Source organism: Hylobates moloch, unplaced genomic scaffold, assembly GCF_009828535.3.
Source record: "Hylobates moloch isolate HMO894 unplaced genomic scaffold, HMol_V3 SCAFFOLD_23, whole genome shotgun sequence".
In the NCBI taxonomy this organism is placed as follows: domain Eukaryota; kingdom Metazoa; phylum Chordata; class Mammalia; order Primates; family Hylobatidae; genus Hylobates; species Hylobates moloch.
Genome location: NW_026652298.1, coordinates 39130480 through 39150301, shown reverse-complemented (window position 1 = coordinate 39150301; position 19822 = coordinate 39130480). Strand labels below are relative to the sequence as shown.

The window sequence follows — 19822 nt, the reverse complement described above, 5'->3', positions numbered from 1 at the left end:
GCGCATCTGGCACTGCCCGAGCTGCCGCCTGAAGCCTGCTCACCCGCGCCCCCCGCCGCCGCGCTTGCACTGCAGGACCTGCCGCGCCTGCCCGCGCCCGCGCCGCCGCCCGCGCACCTGCCGCTGCCTCTGCTGCCCGAGTCCGCCGTCGCCGCAGCCCCCGGGCCCGTGGGCGCGCGCGGTCGCCCGCCCCTGGTCTCCGAGCCGCCCCCGCAGCCGCTGCCGCCGCTGCCCGCGCGACCCTCTCCCTTCAGCCTGCTGGAGCCCCCCGAGACCCGCGACCCATGGCCGCTGCCCGCCTTCCCCCCTCCCCCGCCTCCGTATTTCTTCCTGTAGCCGCCCTGCTGACCCGGCCCCTCCCGCGGCGGGTGAGTAGGCAGCCCCCGACAGGGCTAGTGCCCCTAGCCACCTTCCCCGGGCATGGATTCAGAGGACGGGGGTTAGAGCCCAGTTTGAGGAAGAGAGAACGGGAATCGGAAGCAGCCCAGGTTTGGTAGAGAAAAGGAGCGAGTCTGAAAATAGACTCGTCTGAAGATTCGGGTCTTCCATTTTCCCTTGCTATCCTCCAGCAGGCCTCTTGCTAGGTTATTTGAGAATGTAACCCATCCCCTGGGCTGATAACCTGGCTAGTGATCAGGGCAGCGGGCGGGGCCCACAGCACATGTCCAAGGAAATGGGGATCAAGGGTATGAAAACAAAAGTTTAAAGTAGTGGGCCGGGCGCGGTGGCTCACGCCTATAATCCCAGCACTTTGGGAAGCTGAGGCTGGCGGATTACCTGAGGTCAGGAGTTTGAGACCAGCCTGACCAACATGGAGAAACCCCTTCTCTAAGGGGCTGGCTGTGCACACCAGGGAAGCAGCGGTGTGGATCGATACTGGACCCAAGGGTCACATGCAAGGGCTGTGAAGTCATCCTCATGGGACAGGAGAGCTTCCCCCACCCCCACCCGCGCTGGGCCCTGAGAGGAAGCTCCTGTTCTCTCCAGCTTTGCCTGCACCCCACCGGCCGGTTTCTGTGCAGCCTCTACAACTTAATAAAGTTCTCTTTGTTCCCTAGGTGGCCTGAGCTCAGGTAATCAGGCGAAAATTCTATCTGAGTGGGCTCTTCTCCAGCAGCCCAGGACTAGTATCAGAAAGCCAACCTTGACCCTGGGGGACCTCGGAGAGCCCGGGACCCACCACCGAGAAGGGCAGTGTACTAGTTCTTTGTGACTGCAGTAACAATTTTATTTTTTAATTTTTTTTAATTTTTAGTAGAGACACGGTTTCACCGTGTTAGCCAGGATGGTCTTGATCTCCTGACCTCGTGATCCTCCCACCTCGGCCTCCCGAAGTGCTGGGATTACAGGCGTGAGCCACCGCGCCCGGCCTGACCGCAGTAACAAATTTATACACATTGTGTGGCTTCAAACAACAAATTTATTCTTTACAGTTCTAGAGGCCAAAAGTCAAAAATAAAGGTATGGGCAGGTCCCTGTTCCCTTCACAGGTGCTAGGGGAGGATCCCTCCTGCCTCTTCTAGCTCCTGGTGGCTCCAGGCCCTCCGTGGCTTGTGGCCGCATCATAGGAGTTCCTGCCTCCGTCTCCACATGGCCTTCTCCCCATGTCTGTCTCCAATCTCCCTGTTTTTATGTTGTAAGAGGTTGGATTGTCGTTGAATGTAGGAGCCGCCTGAAATCTAGGGTAATCTCTTTTTTTTTTTTTTTTTTTTTGAGACGGAATCTCGCTCTGTCGCCCAGCCTGGAGTGCAGTGGCACAATCTCGGCTCACTGCAAGCTCCGCCTCCCGGGTTCACGCCATTCTCCTGCCTTAGCCTCTCCGAGTAACTGGGACTACAGGCGCCCGCCACCACACCCGGCTAATTTTTTGTATTTTTAGTAGAGACGGGGTTTCACCGTGGTCTCGATCTCCTGACCTCGTGATCCGCCCGCCTTGGCCTCCCAAAGTGCTGGGATTACAAGCGTGAGCCACCGCGCCCGGCCGATAATCTCATTTTGATATCCTTAGTTTAATTACGTATGCAAAGGCCCTTTTATCAAGGGAGGTCACTTTCACAGATTCCAGGGCTTAGAGGGTGGAGGTATCATTTTTCGTGCCCCCATCTGGACATGCAGTGTCCTCTCCCCTGTGGGGCTGACCTACCTTCCTAGCTGTCTTCCCAGAATGTAATGTGTCTTAAATCCGTCTTGCCGACCTGGAGCCCTGGGTGCCCTTGGGCAGGAGCTGATGGCACTAGTACCTTGATAAAGTTCTTACTGGCACCGGAAGAGAATAAAGTGACTCTCCTTCCCCTTCTCTGACTTATGGCCAGGTGCCCATTCCCACTGGCTTGCTGCTCCCCGGCTCCCTGCACTTTATATTGTTGAGGCCTCCTCTCTCAGCTAAGAAACAGGAAGTACACAGATGTGTATTCTTAAAGACGGCATTAGCCACAGGGCCCCCACCCTCAAAGGGTTTGAGCGATAACTGCTGCTGGTTGAAACTGACAATTACTACTGATAATAAAGTTAATTGTTACCCAGTCAGTGGAGTCTGCCCAGGTTTACAAGTGAAACCTCCATTATGCTTTTGACAAAATATGCTTGCTTTGAGTCAATACCTACCTCGCTCCCCAAGGCGCCAGTCTAGGGATGTGCCAGGGTTGACACAGAGCTGTCTCCTCTCTGCTTTACAGCCAGGAGCCACCTGAGGTTTGGGCAGCTGTGACTTGCCCAGGGAGCCCTGGGGTGGGGCTCGCACGAGGTTCTGGGAGTCCAGCCCGCTACCCCCTGCAAGTGGGGAGCAAAGGGCACTTCCCTTGCCAAGGACATGGCAATGAGAGTGAGGCAGCAGGTGGAGGGGACCTCTTCCATCATCAGATCAAAGTGCAGTTTTCTGCAGAGGTTTCCCTGTACTGGGAGCCTGGAAGAATTTGGGACAAGGAGGAACGGGATGGTGCTTGGGAGGCCCAGAAGAAGGAGAGGCCCTGCCCTGCTGCCCTGTTGGGGAAGAGGTTCGGGAGGCTCTCTTAGCCCACCTAGGGGGCCAGCTCCAAAGTCAGGGTCTGGGTTGGTGTCAGGTGTGTCTTGCTTCCCGCTGTGCACTTGGTCAGGTTCGCTCAGCTCCCTGAGCTTGTTCCTGTCTGTGAAGGTGGGCAGCGAGCCTGTGAGGGTGACGGCTGCACCACCGAGATTTAGCTGCACCTTTTGGTTTGGGAGCTAGGGGACCGGCTTCTCTACCTGTAAGATATGGGTCTTGGCTCCTCCAGGCGCAGTGGGTGACTCTGCCCTTGGGGTTCTTAGTGTGCAGCCCCCACCCCCACCCCCACATTGTTCCTGGCGCATGGCAGCTCCTGGTAACTTCCTTCCTTTCCTTTGTTGTCAGGCCACACTTCCCCCTCTAAGAGGCGCGGGTTAACCCGCTTCGACCCTATCTAAGCTGATCTCTGGTTTCTAATGCCCACCTGAGCCTCCCTGCCCCTCTTTCCTCCTAGATGGAACAAAAATGAGGTCCATTTTGTCACTCCAGGAAGGGACTGGTGGAGGGCCGGCTTCCTTTCCTTCCAAGGTAGTACAGTGGGGAAGGTTCCCCACCCCCACGTCTTTTCCCAGACGTGGGGGATGGGGGAGGGGACTTCGCTGGACGTGTTAAAGTGCCATTGAGATGGTAACCACACCAAGGGGCCCCCACTTTTCCATATCAATGGCATTCCAGTCCCTGATTAGGCCCCAACCTTAACCCTTCCGTTCCCAAGATCCAACTGAATCCAGGTGCACGGGGGGGCCTAGGAGAGGGTCTGGGACCTCCCAACCTAGGCCTAGTGAGGGCTGAGGACAACAGGCTAATTGCTGCCCATGTGTCCTGGGAATCCTCCCACCGTGGGCAGCTCCCCAACCACCCTCTTCCAGCCTCTCCTAGGCTCCCAGATGTTTCCCCACTTTTACTGTCCCCAGGGGGCTTGGGGAGATACTTTGTTTTATCTTAGAGACCTGGAGTGGGAGACTTGGGGTGGGAGGAGGCTGAAGCCGCACAGGGCCACTGTGAAGGCAAGTCCAGTGGGTTGGTCACTGAGGTGGGGATGTGTGCATCTGCTGAGCAGCCGCCACCCACACTGCTGGCTAGTCCCTGGAGCGTGGGCTTGCTTTCCTCCTTGCTCCAGTGTGGAGATGTTGGGCCAAAGAGGAATTGGGGTCTTAAAAACCTGGGGTCGGCTGGACGCGGTGGCTCACACCTCTAATCCCAGCAGTTTGAGAGGCCGAGGCACGCAGATCACGAAGTTAGGAGTTTGAGACCAGCCTGGCCAATATGGTTAAACCCCGTCTCTAAAGAAAATACAAAAATTAGCCGGGTGTGTTGGCGCATGCCTGTAGTTCCAGCTACTCAGGAGGCAGAGGCAGGAGAATCGCTTGAATCCAGGAGGCAGAGGTTGCAGTAAGCTGAGATCATGTCACTGCACTCCAGCCTGGGCTATAGAGCGAGATTCCATCTCAAAAAAACAAAACACAAACCTGGGGTCCCCAAGCAAGTGCGGTGGTGCTTGCCTGTAATCCCAGCACTTTGGGAGGCTGAGGCTGGCGGATCACTTGAGATCAGGAGTTCGAGAACAGCCCGACCAACATGGTGAAACCCCGTCTCTACTAAATACAAAAAAAGAAAAAAATTAGCCGGGTGTGGTGGCGCATGCCTGTAATCTCAGCTACTTGAGAGGCTGAGCCAGGAGAACAGCTTGAACCCAGGAGGCAGAGGTTGCAGTGAGCAGAGATTGTGCCATTGCACTCCAGCCTGGGCAACAAGCGCGAAACTCCGTCTCAAAAAACAAACAAAAAAACCCCTGGGGTCCTCTTATGCCCTTCCCGGGCACAACGCTCCCCGGATGTGTGCAGCCCGCCACTGGGCTACAATGTAGGGGTTTAGAGCTGACTGGGGGACCAGTGAGTCACCGAGGCAGGGCCCGACGGCAAGTGGACCAGCCATCCCGGTTTCCCTGGAGGACCCAATATTCAAACTGGGAATGTCCCTCAAAAAAGGGGGATGAGCTGATCACCTTAGGCCCTAGGACGAGGAGGACTTGTTCCAGCCCAGGGAAGAGAATAGCCCCTGGGTTGGGGCTGCTGGGTTGGGGGGACTTCAGAGAGCCAGGCTTCCTGCTGCCTCCTGACAGCTGCCCAAACCTGTGCGGCTGGATTCCTGGAGTCCCCTAGAAGGCTGCGAGGGAGCCCACTGACCGGCTTGCCTCCTTCTGCAATCTCTGCTCTCCCCACCCCCACCCTGTGAAATCTGAGCCCCAGGGGCTGGGTGAGCTGGACAAACCCGCCACAAGATTCCCTGAGTCCATCGATGGCCACTTTCCAGCCCCTGTATTACCCCCCCGTCTTCCAGACTCTGTGGGGCCTCCAGGTCAGCCCCCCTCGTACCGGAGGAGCCCCCCTCAGTGGAGAGGCCTAGGGGGTGGTGAAGAGGAGGTGAGGCTTCTGTTTACCTTACAGACCAGCTGACTGGCACTGACCTGTCTCTGTGTTTGCAGGGGAGGATCTTAAGCTGTTTTGGGTCAAGGCCCCTTTGCAAATCTGAAGGAAAGTGTAAATCTCTCTTCCAAAAGTATCATTTTTTTTTTAAGAGACAGTTTTCTGCACTAGTCTAATCTCACCTAGGATGGAGTGCGGTGGCATAATCATAGCTCACTGCAGCCTCCAACTCCTGGGCTCAAGAGATCCTCCCACCTCAGCCTCCCGAGTAGCTGAGACTACAGACAGGAACCACCTAACTCAGCTAATTTTTGAATATATATATATATTTTTAGAAATGGGGTCTCACTGTGTTGCCCAGGCTGGTCTCAAGCTCCTGGCCTTAAGCAATCCTCCCACCTTGGCCTCTTAAGCGCTGGGATTACAGGCGTGAGCCTCAGTGCCCGGACCCAAAAGATGCTAAAACCCTTTCACAGAAGTGATGCTCATACCCCTAGGTTTGAACCCTGACCGCTCCTTGAGGTTAGAGCCCTTTATACACAATGTCCCACCGACTAGGTGAGGGGCACTGAGTAGGGGTGTGCCTGGCCACTGGCTCCCCAAAGGCAGTGCCGTGAAGTGGTGCAGCCACCAGATGTGTGTGGTGGGCACCTCCAGCCCTGCCCGCACTGGCCAGTGGGCTCCAGCACACCCCAGCCCTCCCAGCACCGGCCAGTGGGCTCCAGCACACCCCAGCCCTCCCAGCACCGGCCAGTGGGCTCCAGCACACCCCAGCCCTCCCAGCACCGGCCAGTGGGCTCCAGCACACCCCAGCCCTCCCAGCACCAGGCAGGTGAGAGGCAGTCCCAGGTGAGGGCCCACTCTGAGGATCCTCTGTACCTCCGTGGAAAGTGCATGAATGGAGAGAATCTTCCTCACATCCCTTTTCCTTTTTTTTTTTTTTTGAGACGGATTCTCCTACTGTCACCCAAGCTGGAGTGCAGTGGTGTGGTCTTGGCTCACTGCAACCTCTGCCTCCAGTTCAAGCGATTCTTCTGCCTCAGCCTCCCAAGTAGCTGGGATTACAGGCGCCCGCCACCATGCCCAGCTAATTTTTTTTTTTTTTTTTTGAGACGAGTCTCGCTCTGTCGCCAGGCTGGAGTGGAGTGGTACAATCTTGGCTCACTGCAACCTCTACCTCCCGGTTTCAAGTGATTCTCCTGCTCAGCCTCCAGAGTGGCGAGTGGCTGGGACTACAGGCTTGTGCCTCCACGCCCAGCTAATTTTTGTATTTTTAGTAGAGACGGGGTTTCACCATGTTGGCCAGGATGGTCTCGATGTCTTGACCTTCTGATTTACCTGCCTCGGCCTCCCAAAGTGCTGGGATATCTAATTTTTTGTATTTTTAGTAGAGACGGGCTTTCACCATGTTGGCCAGGCTGGTCTCGAATTCCTGACCTCGTGATTCGCCCATCTTGGCCTCCCAAAGTGTTGGGATTACAGGCGTGAGCCACTGCACCTAGCCGTCACACTGCTTTTTCAGACAATCCTCAGAGGTTCTTAGCACCCAGGCAGGGGCTTGAGGGAGTTCACGAACCCTCCCCCACAGATCAGGGGCACATGTTTGTGGTTGCATGTTCTGTGAGTCCCACGGGGTTTCTCAAGTGGGTCTTTGACCAAAGGAGGTTAAGGACCTCGACCTTCCATGATCTGTCCCAGGTAGGGGTCAGGATTTGAGCTTTGGTCAGTGGGACTCCCAGGCTGTCCCCATGAGTGGAATCACAGGCTCTGAGGGGGTTTTTCTGGAGGTAAGGCTTTCCTGCAAACTGGAAGGCAGGTCTTGGGGACACTTGAGTCCCTGGACTTAACCCCTGTGCCCACCTCTGGGGTGTTTTGGCCTGGGAGGCCTGACTGGCCACTCACTCACCTGCCCATGGAACATAACTGGGTCCTGGGCTGTGCCCCACCCTGGGTTCCAGCCCCAGCCCCTCCCACCTCCATCCCCTTTCCTGAGTGCCCCCCAACCTCCACAACGGGCCCCTTATCCTCTGTCCTCTGGAGATCTTAGGCAGCTCAGCTTAGCCTCGGTTTCAGCAGCAGGGGTGGCAAGAGCGCACCTGAGCTGAGGTTGAAGTGGGGGGTAGTTTTCTAGGCCGTTGCCAGGGCGATGCCACCTGAGCTGGGCGCCAGGCACCTGTCGTCTGGGGAACAGTGCGGGCGGGGCCCTTCCCCCCGGGAGCTAGCGGGGCCACTGGGCTGAGACGGGGGATGGATCAGATTCCAGAGAGTCCCAGGCGGGCGGGAGTGTGCGATACTCGGGGAGCTGGGGCATGTTTGCATCACGAAACTAGGCCGGGGGAGAGCAGAGGTGGCTGGGGAGGGGCTGCGGGAGGAGAAGGCTCAGGAAGGCAAGCCGACGCCCCCTGTGTGCGTTTCTGTCCTGAGTCTGTTACTTTTTTGACCCCCGATCCCTCTCTTCTTCCTCAGCTTGTCCTCCGTCTTCCCCTCCTTCACCCTTGGTTCCCACATGCACAGATGCTACGGACACTCTTCCTCCCCTGTCCCCACTCAGCCGCGGCGTCCCCCGCTGGCCCCCAGGCCCCTCATCCATCCGCTGCCCACGAACCCCCAGCCCCACACCCTCCCCGTGGCTCAGGTCTCCCCTATCCTGGCCTCCCTGCACTTCACTCTGCTCCTCCCCTGCCTGGGCCTTAAAACCCCGCCTGCAGCCGAGAGCCTGCAGAGTCCCCAGGTGGCACTGTCAGAGTCGCTCAGTGGGAACCTGCGCCAGCCAGCAGGAGACGCGGATGACCTCAGCCTGGCAGTGCGTCCGGAGGGCCCGTGCGAGCTCAGCCCAGGTGTGACAGCGGGGTGGTAAGAGCAGCAGCACCCTCAGGGCATCCGATGGGCGGAGGCCCCTCGAGGTGACACCCACCACTCAGCCGAGCGGGACTACGAGTCTGCTTTGTGCTCCGCGAGGACCAGAAACACCTGCAAGAGGCACGGAGAGGAGGCGCCTTTCAAGAGGTTCACGGAACTGAGGACTGGCCTGGCGTGGGGACACCAACAAGCCTTCCGCCTCCTGCCAGACACAGAGACACCCACCCAGCACACCAGACACACCAGACACACCCTCTGAGTCACCTAGGCCGCCTGGGGCTGAGAAGACCTAACTGAGGGGCCAGATGGCTTCGACCGGCTTAGAACTGCTGGGCATGACCCTGGCTGTGCTGGGCTGGCTGGGGACCCTGGTGTCCTGCGCCCTGCCCCTGTGGAAGGTGACCGCGTTCATCGGCAACAGCATCGTGGTGGCCCAGGTGGTGTGGGAGGGCCTGTGGATGTCCTGTGTGGTGCAGAGCACGGGCCAGATGCAGTGCAAGGTGTACGACTCACTGCTGGCGCTGCCGCAGGACCTGCAGGCCGCACGTGCCCTCTGTGTCATCGCCCTCCTGCTGGCCCTGCTTGGCCTCCTGGTGGCCATCACAGGTGCCCAGTGTACCACGTGTGTGGAGGACGAAGGTGCCAAGGCCCGTATCGTGCTCACCGGAGGAGTCATCCTCCTCCTCGCCGGCATCCTGGTGCTCATCCCTGTGTGCTGGACGGCGCACGCCATCATCCAGGACTTCTACAACCCCCTGGTGGCTGAGGCCCTCAAGCGGGAGCTGGGGGCGTCCCTCTACCTGGGCTGGGCAGCGGCCGCACTGCTTATGCTGGGCGGGGGGCTCCTCTGCTGCACGTGCCCCCCGCCCCAGGTCGAGCGGCCCCTCGGACCTAGGCTGGGCTACTCCATCCCCTCCCGCTCGGGCGCATCTGGACTGGACAAGAGGGACTACGTGTGAGGCGGAGGTTTCCCCTGGGAGCCCGCTGCTCCCCACTGCTCCGCCCCTTCGACCTTGGCCTGGTGACCAGATGCCCTGCTCCATCACAACCTCCTTCTCCAGGAAAACCCACTTTCCAAAAGCCCAAGCTACACCTGGCTGCAGGGCTGGGTCAGCTGGCCTGGCTGAGCTCTTCTCAGTGGGGTCCCCTTTGATGTTCTCCCCCAAGCTGGGCAGCCCACAGGTGTTGGGAACCCTGGCCTGCCCCTGCTTCCCCAGTAATTGTTTCCTTCCGTTGCCCAGGACACTGGCTGGCCTTCCTTCTCTTCTGAGCCCTCCCGTGCCCCAGGAACCCTGGCCTCAGCAAAACAGCAGCAGCTCATTGGCTCTAAAACCAAGGAGCAGAGCATGCCCTCCCAACCCTGGAGTTGTCAGGGAGGGCCTGCCCATCACCTCCCTCTCCCCAACATCCCCACCCTCGAGTCGGAAATAAAGAACATTTGTAACTGGGCTCTCTCTAACCTGTGTGCCGCCGCTGGGGCTGGCCAGGGACAGCCAGGTGGCCTCCCTTGGTGGCTGTCAGGCTAAGGTCTGGCTCCAGGTTCTGCCTGGTGGGTATGCTCACTCAAGCCATGGGCAGAGAGGATCATGAGTCACTTATGCCCACCTCCTCCCCTAGCCAGGGTGGGCACTCAGTAACCCCCTGCAACACCAAATGCACTAACAAAACATGCTTTATTTGGTAAAAATGTGAGTGTAAAGGGGGTGAGGCGGGGCGGGCAGGGCAGAAGCATGCAGTGTTGGAGGTGGGGGCGGGGGTCTACATAGCTGGAACCTGGCCCTGGGGGGTGGACGTCCTATCAGGACGGAAGAGCCAGAGGTCAGAAGTTCCGGAGGTGGGTAGTCCTTTGGTAACAGATCACTTGCTTTTCCAGGGGTGAAGAGAGGAGCTCCAGAGGCCTGAGTAGGATGGGGGGCAGCTGTCCAGTGACATCTAGGGAAGGCCGGCCCCTAGCAGGAGCAGGAACTCTTGGGGACAGTCTGTCTTGTTGCAAAGGCCAGCACAGCAAGCAGCCTCCACATTAGTTCCACGGCTCGACTGGCTTCTAAGATGGGCATGTCAAGATCCAGAATCTCAAAGCATCCCCTCTTTGGCTCCATCATCCAAGGGTGAGAAACAGCAGAGCCTAAGTGGGAGTCTGAGTCATCGTCTTGGTTCAGTTTTCAAATGAATTTTAAATATCCTCAGTCAAAAGAAAAATAGGAGGCAGAAACAAAAGATACGAACCCATCCCAAAGCTGTTGGGCACTGCCACTTCTGGATGGCTCTAGCGCCAGTGGAGCCCCCATTCCCCTCCACGTCAGACGTAATTCTTGGTGGGGTACTCAGAGGGCCCCCGAGAGATGGCAGGGGCAGATGTTGAGTAGCGGGCCATGTAATGGCTGGGGCCCCGGGACCCCCTCGAGGGGCAAGTGCAGCACAGCAGCCCCCCACCCAGCAACAAAAGGCCTGAAGCCGCCCAGCCCAAGTAGAGGGAGGCCCCCAGCTCCCGCTTTTGGGCCTCAGCCACCAGGGGGTTATAAAAGTCCCGGATGATGGCATGCGCCGTCCAGCACACGGGGATCAGCGTCAGGACCCCTGAGAAGACAAAGACAATCCCAGAGGTGAGCACCAGGCGGGCCTTGGAATCCTTCTCCTCCACACAGGTGGTACACTTGGCCCCAGCAAGGTAGATCAGCAAGCCGAACAGGGCCACAAGGAGAGCGATGACACAGAGGGCACGTGCAGCCTGCAGGTCCTGCGGCAGCGCCAGCAGTGAGTCGTACACCTTGCACTGCATCTGGCCCGTGCTCTGTACCACGCAGGACATCCACAGGCCCTCCCACACCACCTGGGCCACCACGATGCTGTTGCCGATGAAAGCGGTCACTTTCCACATGGGCAGGGCGCAGGAGACCAGGCCATTCACCCAGCCCAGCAGTGTCAGGACGACTCCCAGGATCTGCATTCCGGCAGAGGCCATGGCGAGGTTGAAGGAGCTGCACTGTATTTGGGACAGAAGCACAACAAGGTGAGGCCTGGCGGGCCCAGACCTCAGGCCACATGTGGACAGGACACTAGGGGCATGCACCCTGGAAAGTGGTCATCACATCCTGGAACTCAGTCAAGACATGCTCCCTGAGCCTCACTTCTCGTGGGCAAAACGAACACTTAATGCTTTAGCATTTATTATTCTTTCTAGTTATGTGACAGGCACTGGCTCATGACAGTGAATGTGCAAGCAGCCCTGCCCTGGCTATTCTGAGTGCAAATGAAAGATAACAGGATGAAACCTGCGCAATGACAGTCCAAGGCGAGAGCCAGTGATCAGGCTGCAAGGCGGCAAAAAGCAGATGAGAAGACGGTGCGATTTCCAAGCAGTTTCCGTGTAGAATGGTTCAGTTCTAGCCCTGAGTTTAAGGCTCAAAACTTGTCCATTTCTTTTTTTGTTGTTGTTTGAGATGAGGAGTCTCGCTCTGTGGCCCAGGCTAGAGTGCAGTGGTGCCATCTCGGCTCACTGCAACCTCTGCCTCCCACGTTCAAACGATTATCCTGCCTTAGCCTCCCAAGTAGCTGGGATTACAGGTGCACACCACCATGCTCGGCTAATTTTTTTTTTTTTTTTGAGACGGAGTCTCGCTCTGTCGCCCAGCCTGGAGTGCAGTGGCGGGATCTCGGCTCACTACAAGCTCTGCCTCCTGGGTTCACGCCATTCTCCTGCCTCAGCCTCCCGAGTAGCTGGGAGTACAGATGCTCATCACCACGCCCTGCTAATTTTTTCGTATTTTTAGTAGAGACAGGATTTCACTGTGTTAGCCAGGATGGTCTCGATCTCCTGACTTTGTGATCCTCCCGACTCGGCCTCCCAAAGTGTTGGGATTACAGGCATGAGCCACCGCACCTGGCCCTAATTTTTATATTTTTAGTAGAGACAGGGTTTCATCAAGTTGGCCAGGCTGGTCTCGAACTCCTGACCTCAGGTGATCTGCCCGCCTGGGCCTCCCAAAGTGCTGGGATTACAGATGTGAGCCACCGTGCCTAACCAAAACTTGTTCATTTCAACACTAAGATTGGAGATCCAAAGCTTCCTCCCACCACCCAATGTCCCTCACAACTTGGTTCCACGCCCCAGGCTGGCAGACACCAGGACCAGGAGAGATGAAGAAAAGCATCATTAATCCCCCACCTAAAAGCAGTTCCTTCCCTAAAGCCGCTGGATAACTCCCTGGTCCCACCCTTCTGACCTCCCCTAGGGGCTGGAGAGCGTAGCCTCAAGGCTGAGGGCCTTTTCCTGTGAATTCTAGACCAAAATGCTGTGCTAGACTCCCCTCGACACCAGTTCTCCCACCTCCACCTGGCCTGCACCTGTGTCCCCTCAGTGTTGGAGGTCGCGGAGCGGATCACTTCTGACTAGGGCCGGGCTGTGGCCTCCCATTGCCCAGAGTTCTTTCATTGTACGGCTTGGACCTAAACTTATCCCGGCCGGCAGTGGCCGGAGGGCAGGCTCTACTCATTAGCCGGGGGCCCCAGGCCTGGGCGGAGCAGGCCACCTTGGGGAGACTGGCTGGGGCAGGGTGCCCCAGCGCCCAGGTCCGGCCTTTAGGCCTCTGGCCGAGTTGGCGTCGGGGCCACGCTAGTCTACGCGCCCAGGCCCCTTCCCTCAGAGTGTGCCCCTGCCCCTTTCTTTTTCATGCACTGCATGAAAGACTCTGTCCGAGGGCGCCCCGGCTCACCCGACCACCCCAGCCTGGGAGCCGCGCGCCCAGGAGGGGTTCTGTAGCTGCAGTGGCCGCAAGGTCCGCTCCCCGCAGGTGAGGGGGAGGGGGAGGGGCGCTCCGCCCTGAGAGGCAAGGCGGGTGGGGGAGGGGCGCCCGGGGTTTCGGAGTCTTTGTCCCTGGGGAGGGGGAGGGGCGTTTAACCCTTGGGAGCCCCGAAGGACCCTATCACCTCGGAGGCTTGGGCGCAGACCGCCCGACCCCCTCAGGGACTCGCCCATCTAGGTGGCCGCAGCCCGAGTTCGCACGAACCCCTACCCACGCCGCCACCACCCTGCACCCGGCCCCAAGAGGCGTCTCTCCAACACGCACACTTGCCCCGGACTCACCTGCGAAGGAGATAAGGGAAATTCCTAGGCCGAGTGTCGGGACAGGGGCGGAGGCGGGGGGTCTTAAAGAAGCGGTGACGTCACTGGACCACCGCCCCGGAGGAGGGGCAGAGACCCTGTCCCCGACGGCAGCGGGCGTGCGAATCCCAGGCTCGTCAGAGGGGGGCGCTGGAGGCTGGGGTCGCTGCGCCCGCCTTGGGCTGGCAGACGTCCAGACTCACCCAGGGTGAGGGCGCCAGGCTTAGGGGAGAACAGAGCTTGAGACTCCGCTTCACCACTTAAGCAGCGCGGTGACATGGGGAACTCACCTAACCTTCCTGAGCCTTCGTTTCCTACTCTGCAAAATGGAGATAACAAGTCTGCATTTTACTATGTAACTACGTCCTAAGGTACAAATTAAAGGGCATACTATTGGTATTATTTTGGAGAAATATTTTCACTGTGTCACCCAGGCTGGAGTGCAGTGGTGCGATCACGGCTCACTGCAGTCTCAACCTTCCGGGCTCAAGCGATCCTCCCGCCTCAGCCTCCTGAGTAGCTGGGACTACAGGCGGCACACGCCACCGTGCCCAGCTAATTTATGTTTTGTTTTGTATAAACAGGGTCTTGTTATATTGCCCAGGCGTCTCGAACTCCGGGACTCAAAGCGATCCGCCCGCCTTGGCCTCGCACTGCGCTGGGATTACCGGCTTAAGCCACCGCGCCCGGCCAGATAATATTAGTTTTATGTTGCTATTTTTTGTTGTTGTTGTTTTTTGTTTTTGAGATGGAGTCTTGCTCTGTCGCCAAGGCTGGAGTGCGGTGGCGCGATCTTGGCTCACTGCAAGCTCCGCCTTCCGGGTTCACGCCATTCTCCTGCCTCAGCCTCCAGAGTAGCTGGGACTACAGGCGCCCGCCACCACCCCCGACTAATTTTTTGTATTTTTAGTAGAGACAAGGTTTCACCGTGTTAGCCAGGATGGCCTCGATCTCCTGACCTCGTGATCCGCCCGCCTCTGCCTCCCAAAGTGCTGGGATTACAGACGTGAGCCACCGCGCCCGGCCTGCTTTGTTTTTTTGAGATGGAGGCCCTCTCTGTCGCCCAGTCTGGAGTGCAATGGCGCTATCTCGACTGACTGCAACCTCCGTCTCCCAGGTTCCAGCAATTCTCCTGTCTCAGTCTCCCGAGTAGCTGAGATTACAGGCGCCCACCACCAAGCCCGGCTAACTTCTTTCTTTTTTTTATTTTTAGTAAAGACGTGGTTTCACCATGTTGGCCAGGCTGGTCTCGAGCTCCTGACCTCAAGTTTAATTGTTATACCCCCCCCGGGCCCTTAAGAAAGCTGTAGTGGCCAGGCTAACCTGGGCAACATAGTAAGACCCTGGTCTCTACAAAAAATACAAAAATTAGCCGGGCGTGGTGGCGCAGGGCCTGTGGTCCCAGCTACTTGGGAGGCTGAGGTGGGAGGCTCACCACCTGGGCCCAGAGAACCGTGATCGCACCACTGCACTCCAGGCTGAACAAGAGTGAGACGCAATCTCAAGAGCAAAAAAAAAAAAAAGGAAGCTGCAGTGATCTCTGCATGGATTGGTCGTGTGTCTGATTTCTTTTTACTGTTTGTTTATTTATTTATTTATTTGAGACGCACTCTCACTCTGTCGCCCAGGCTGGAGTGCAGTGGCGCGATCTCGGCTCCCTGCAACTTCCGCCTCCCGGGTTCAAGAGATTCTCCTGCCTCAGCCTCCTGAGTAGCTCGGATTACAGGCGCGCGCCACCACACCCGGCTAATTTTTCTATTTGAGTAGAGACGGCGTTTCACCACGTTGGTCAGGCTGCTCTCGAACTCCTGACCTTGTAATCCGCCTGCCTCAGACTCCCAAACTGATGGGATTAAAGGCGTGAGCCACCGCGTGCCGCCGTTCGTGTCTGATTTCTATATGTGCTGCCGAAGCGAGCACTCGTGTCTAATTTTTGATTTCCCCACACCACGCGCGCTGGTCTAGATCACCGGCTGGGCAAGGAAGGGGTCTGCGTCCCTGCGGGGTCCTGGCAGCTCCCGCGCCAGGACTTTGTTGAATGAATGACTGAACTGAGCGGGCGCTGCGGGGCGTGGCGTCCCGAAGCGGACCTCAAGGCGGGGCGGAGGCGAGAGCTCCGCCCCGGAAGGCGGGGGCGGGGGCGGGGCGGCGGCCGTGGGTCCCTGCCGGCCGGCGGCGGGCGCAGACAGCGGCGGGCGCGGGACGTGCACCATGGCTCGGGGCTCGCTGCGCCGGTTGCTGCGGCTCCTCGTGCTGGGGCTCTGGCTGGCGTTGCTGCGCTCCGTGGCCGGGGAGCAAGCGCCAGGTACGCGGGACTCAGGGATCGGGGAACCCCGGGCCGGGGCTCGGGAGCCGGATTGGGTGTCTGGAGAACAGCGCGGAACTGGGGGAACAGGCGGATGTGGAGGTCTGGGGTCAGGTGGCCTTCAAACAGCTCGCTCTCGGCTGTGGGAACTTCCATCACTCTCCAAGCTTCATTCACAATCCGGGCCTCAGTTTCTCCCACCGTCCAGTTGAGGTTGGGGGGGTCTTCAGTTCCGCAAGTCCAAAGTACTTCAAATGGAGAGAGAAAGCGAGTGAGGGCGGGATGTTTAGTCTAGGAAGGGGCACGCCCCCAGCCTGGTCCATACAGGGTCTAACTAGCCCCAGTGATCGACGAGTTGGGGAGGCCGTCGAGAGGCACTAGGGTCTGTGCCCTCTATACCATGTGGGGTGCCCCCTTCCATCCGGTGACTTCAGTGCCCAGCTATGCTGGGGGAGGGACCGGGGTCGGGCCCGGTGCCCAGGAGTGAGTCACCCGCCGGCGGCAGGGGGGTTGTGGGGACCTGACCCCCCCACCCCCAGCGTCCCGCGCTACGCCCTCCCTCCCGGAGCTGCCGTGTCCCGGTCGGGCCGTGCGGTCACCTGTGAGGAATGCGCAAGGAGGGCGCCAGTGACTCACGTTATTCGAGCCGGCCGACCCTGACCTCAGACCCCAGAATAGCCGAGTCCCGCCCCCAGCCTCTGACCCGAGGCCCCCTCCCCAGGCACCGCCCCCTGCTCCCGCGGCAGCTCCTGGAGCGCGGACCTGGACAAATGCATGGACTGCGCGTCTTGCAGGGCGCGACCGCACAGCGACTTCTGCCTGGGCTGTGAGTGGGGGGCAGGGCCAGTGGCCAGCGGACCCCAGACTGGGAGAGAGGGTGGCTGGTGCGGAGAGCGGGGCCGAGAGCTTTGCATCTGGGAAATCAATCGGGAGGAGGTGGGAGCTGGGAGGGGGCTCCGATCAGGGAGGAGGCCACGTTTGGGAGAAGGCTGAAGGCTCAGTCTTAGGGGGCGGGGCTGGCCTGGAGAGGGGCGAGGTCTGACTCCGAGTCCCGCCCCCAGGCGCTGCGGCACCTCCCGCCCCCTTCCGGCTGCTTTGGCCCATCCTTGGGGGCGCTCTGAGCCTGACCTTCGTGCTGGGGCTGCTTTCTGGCTTTCTGGTCTGGAGACGATGCCGCAGGAGAGAGAAGTTCACCAGTAAGTGTGCCCTGGCCTGCCCAGCCCTGTCAGCACTCGACCTTTTCTCTGCTGCTGACGACCCCACCTCTTATCTTGCAGCCCCCATAGAGGAGACCGGCGGAGAGGGCTGCCCAGCTGTGGCGCTGATCCAGTGACAATGTGCCTCCTGCCAGCCGGGGCTCGCCCACTCATCATTCATTCATCCATTCTACAGCCAGTCTCTGCCTCCCAGACGCGGCAGGAGCCAAGCTCCTCCAACCACAAGGGGGGGGTGGGGGGCGGTGAATCACCTCTGAGGCCTGGGCCCAGGGTTCAGGGGAACCTTCCAAGGTGTCTGGTTGCCCTGCCTCTGGCCCCAGAACAGAAAGGGAGCCTCACGCTGGCTCACACAAAACAGCTGACACTGACTAAGGAACTGCAGCATTTGCACAGGGGAGGGGGGTGCCCTCCTTCCTAGAGGCCCTGGGGGCCAGGCTGACTTGGGGGGCAGACTTGACACTAGGCCCCACTCACTCAGATGTCCTGAAATTCCACCACGGGGGTCACCCTGGGGGGTTAGGGACCTATTTTTAACACTAGGGGGCTGGCCCACTAGGAGGGCTGGCCCTAAGATACAGACCCCCCCAACTCCCTAAAGAGGGGAGGAGATATTTATTTTGGGGAGAGTTTGGAAGGGAGGGAGAATTTATTAATAAAAGAATCTTTAACTTTAAATGGTTTGGAGAGGCAGTGATCCCCGACTGACTCCCCTGAGCTGGAGGGAGGGCGTGAGTCAGCCAGCCGCGGGGGCGGGGGTGAGGCTCTGACTCACACATTCTCAATGCCTGGAACTCAGCCGGCCAGGACCTGGCTGGCCCTAACAGTTTTCCAGGGAAGATCTGGAGAAGAAACCCCAGCATCCCGCGCCTCTGCCCTCTCCACCATCCCCAAAAGCCCCAGGTTCCAGACTGAAGCCTTCCTTTGCTCAGCAATCTTTATTCAGTTCTTCTTGGGGGTGGGATGCCTCCCTTCTCATGCTCCCACCCCTCCCATCCCAGAACTGCGTTGGGCTCAGTGTCCTCTGTTGAGGGAAGGTCTTGGTGCCCAGATGCCTGGTCTGCAGGAGAGGGAGGAACCCTGTCCCTCTGCGGGAGTCGCTGGTCTCTTTTGTGGGGAAGAAGGAAGGTGGGAGGGGCACTGTCCACCAGCACTCAGAGCTCCATTATGTCCCCAGCTGGGGTTGCAGGGTAGGGGGGACTGGGGGTGTCCCCCAGCCTCAGCAGACGGAGGGCCTCAGGGATGAGGCTGCCAGGATAGCGCCAGAGAAGCAGCTCAGAGCAAGGGCTCCTAGAAGAGGAAATGACTGTCAGGGCATGGGGCTGAGGCTGGCCTTGCTGAGCACCTCCCACCAGGTCCAGGTCCCCAGGGGCTCCTGGGTTCCCAGCACTTTCCAAAGAGCCAAGATGGGAAACAACCCAGAGATCAGCTAGAGCTAAAAATGGCACGATGAGGCAGGGCCTGAGGTCAGCTGTGAGGACCGCCTGTGATTCTGCAGAAGGCCTGGCCAGTGGAGGAGCCTACCTGAGTGGGGGCAGGGCTGGGGAGAAGGTCATGGGGGGGCTGCAGTAGGGGTGGTCATTGTGCAGGCTGAGTTGAGAGAAGTGGGTGGCCATGTTCTCCTCAGACAGAAACTGCTTGCGCAGAGGCTCCCTGGGGAGAGATGGGAGAGAGGCAGGCTGGGATACTGAGACAGGAGGCAGCCTGCTGGGGACCAGAGGTGACAGAGATCTTGTTGGGAGTCCCTCCCTGCCCCCAAACTCACTGCTCCTCCTCCAGGCGCCGCTTGGTGCTCATGGGCACAGCTCCTCGGAGAGGGGAGCTGGGAAAAAAAGAGAGCCTGGTGCACCCCACCCTCTTGGCCCCTTCCCAAGGATCTGCCCGCCTGAGCCTGCAGCATCAGCCAGGAGCCCCAAGCCCATTCCTGTCTCAGCTGGTGCCGGTCCCCCCTCTCCTGGGCCATCCAGCAGCGTACCTCGGAAGTCTCGACCCTGAGCCGCAGCCCCAATCCCATCTCAGCTCACGCCTAAGCCCCGCCGATTCGCCCCATCCCGTGTTCATCCTGCAGACCAGCCCTGAGAACCCAGCCAAAGCTCCTGCGGCCCTTGGTCAGGCCCACCCCGGTCCCCTGCACGCACCTGGCGTCCAGGCCCCGAGTCACCCCCAAGGCGGCCCGCGAGAGGCGCTGGGCCCCTCCCTGGGGGCCTCGCTCCAAGGGCTGCTGCAGGATCATTGGGTTTTGGGGTCTTGCGGGTGGGATCTGGGCGACAGGGGAGGAGTCTCTGAGGGCGTGGCCCAGCGAGGATGGGCGTGGCTTTAGGCGGGCACAGCGGAGAGGTTCTGCGCGGGCGCGGAAGACGGGCGGCGCGTGGCGGAAGGCAGGCTTGCTCCTCGGGGTGGGGGAGGGTAGCCGGCTTAACGGGGCTACGGTGGACGCCACTTCTTAATGTCGGGGGTCTTCGCGACGCTCACCTCGGCTCCTGGGGTTCGGGACGGTACGCAGCAGCCACCCTCGCGCCGAAGGCGGTAGGGCGCCACGGAGAGGAATCGCTCTAGGCACGTAAGGCCTCGTGAGGTTGCGTCGCGCGCGGAGCACTCTGGGACTTGTAGTTCTGGAGATGGAGCGAGCTGTGCCGCTCGCGGTGCCTCTGGGTCAGGTGAGACGGACGTGGTGCGCGTTGCCTTCTGGGGTTTGTAGTCCACGCATGGCTGGGACGGGGCGGGCAGGGAATCGTGCCCTGAGCCCTGTTTTGCCTGGGCTATTTGTGGAACTCAGACTCTGACCAGGGAGGCGGGATAGTAACCCAGAAGTGCTTCAGGGGCTTAACGCAAGTCAGAAAGTAGGAATTATAAATCAGTACGTTTTTCTATGTTTGGGGTAGTAGGGCCACTTTTTTT

The 19822-nt window shown here is 59.3% G+C and overlaps 5 protein-coding genes and 1 long non-coding RNA gene across 8 annotated transcripts in view; 4 read left to right on the top strand and 2 right to left on the bottom strand.

The window, feature by feature from the left end:
* The first annotated feature begins 6 nt into the window (after nt 1–6).
* On the top strand, nt 7–7939 carry LOC131382381 (uncharacterized). Its single transcript, XR_009211813.1, has 3 exons — nt 7–368; nt 1059–1461; nt 6558–7939. It is a non-coding gene; the product is annotated as an uncharacterized LOC131382381 (long non-coding RNA).
* A 226-nt stretch (nt 7940–8165) lies between these two features.
* CLDN9 (claudin 9) lies at nt 8166–9752 on the top strand. Its single transcript, XM_032144542.2, has one exon. The coding sequence runs from the start codon at nt 8610–8612 to the stop codon at nt 9261–9263; it is 654 nt and encodes a 217-aa protein (XP_032000433.1). The 5' UTR covers nt 8166–8609; the 3' UTR covers nt 9264–9752.
* A 169-nt stretch (nt 9753–9921) lies between these two features.
* Nucleotides 9922–14684, bottom strand: CLDN6 (claudin 6). Its single transcript, XM_032144541.2, has 2 exons — nt 13388–14684; nt 9922–11287 (listed from the first exon to the last, which is right to left on the bottom strand). The coding sequence occupies exon 2, from the start codon at nt 11264–11266 to the stop codon at nt 10604–10606; it is 663 nt and encodes a 220-aa protein (XP_032000432.1). The 5' UTR covers nt 11267–11287; nt 13388–14684; the 3' UTR covers nt 9922–10603.
* A 720-nt stretch (nt 14685–15404) lies between these two features.
* On the top strand, nt 15405–17763 carry TNFRSF12A (TNF receptor superfamily member 12A). Its single transcript, XM_032144540.2, has 4 exons — nt 15405–15710; nt 16432–16536; nt 16772–16906; nt 16988–17763. The coding sequence occupies exons 1-4, from the start codon at nt 15617–15619 to the stop codon at nt 17041–17043; spliced, it is 390 nt and encodes a 129-aa protein (XP_032000431.1). The 5' UTR covers nt 15405–15616; the 3' UTR covers nt 17044–17763.
* A 75-nt stretch (nt 17764–17838) lies between these two features.
* On the bottom strand, nt 17839–19498 carry HCFC1R1 (host cell factor C1 regulator 1). 3 transcript variants are annotated; one of them, XM_032144536.2, is made up of 4 exons: nt 19063–19283; nt 18690–18746; nt 18449–18577; nt 17839–18214 (listed from the first exon to the last, which is right to left on the bottom strand). In XM_032144536.2, the coding sequence occupies exons 1-4, from the start codon at nt 19155–19157 to the stop codon at nt 18079–18081; spliced, it is 417 nt and encodes a 138-aa protein (XP_032000427.1). In that variant the 5' UTR covers nt 19158–19283; the 3' UTR covers nt 17839–18078. The 3 variants fall into 3 exon arrangements, with proteins under 3 accessions (XP_032000427.1, XP_058290075.1, XP_032000428.1); XM_058434092.1 differs by lacking the exons at nt 18690–18746; nt 19063–19283 and adding an exon at nt 19397–19498; XM_032144537.2 differs by lacking the exon at nt 18690–18746.
* The window catches only part of THOC6 (THO complex subunit 6), a 3395-nt gene continuing 3023 nt past the window's right edge, over nt 19451–19822 (top strand). The window contains exon 1 of the mRNA XM_032144533.2: nt 19451–19581. Coding sequence (XP_032000424.1) covers nt 19543–19581 — 39 coding nt within the window. The 5' untranslated portion in view covers nt 19451–19542. The remainder of the gene's footprint in view (nt 19582–19822) is intronic.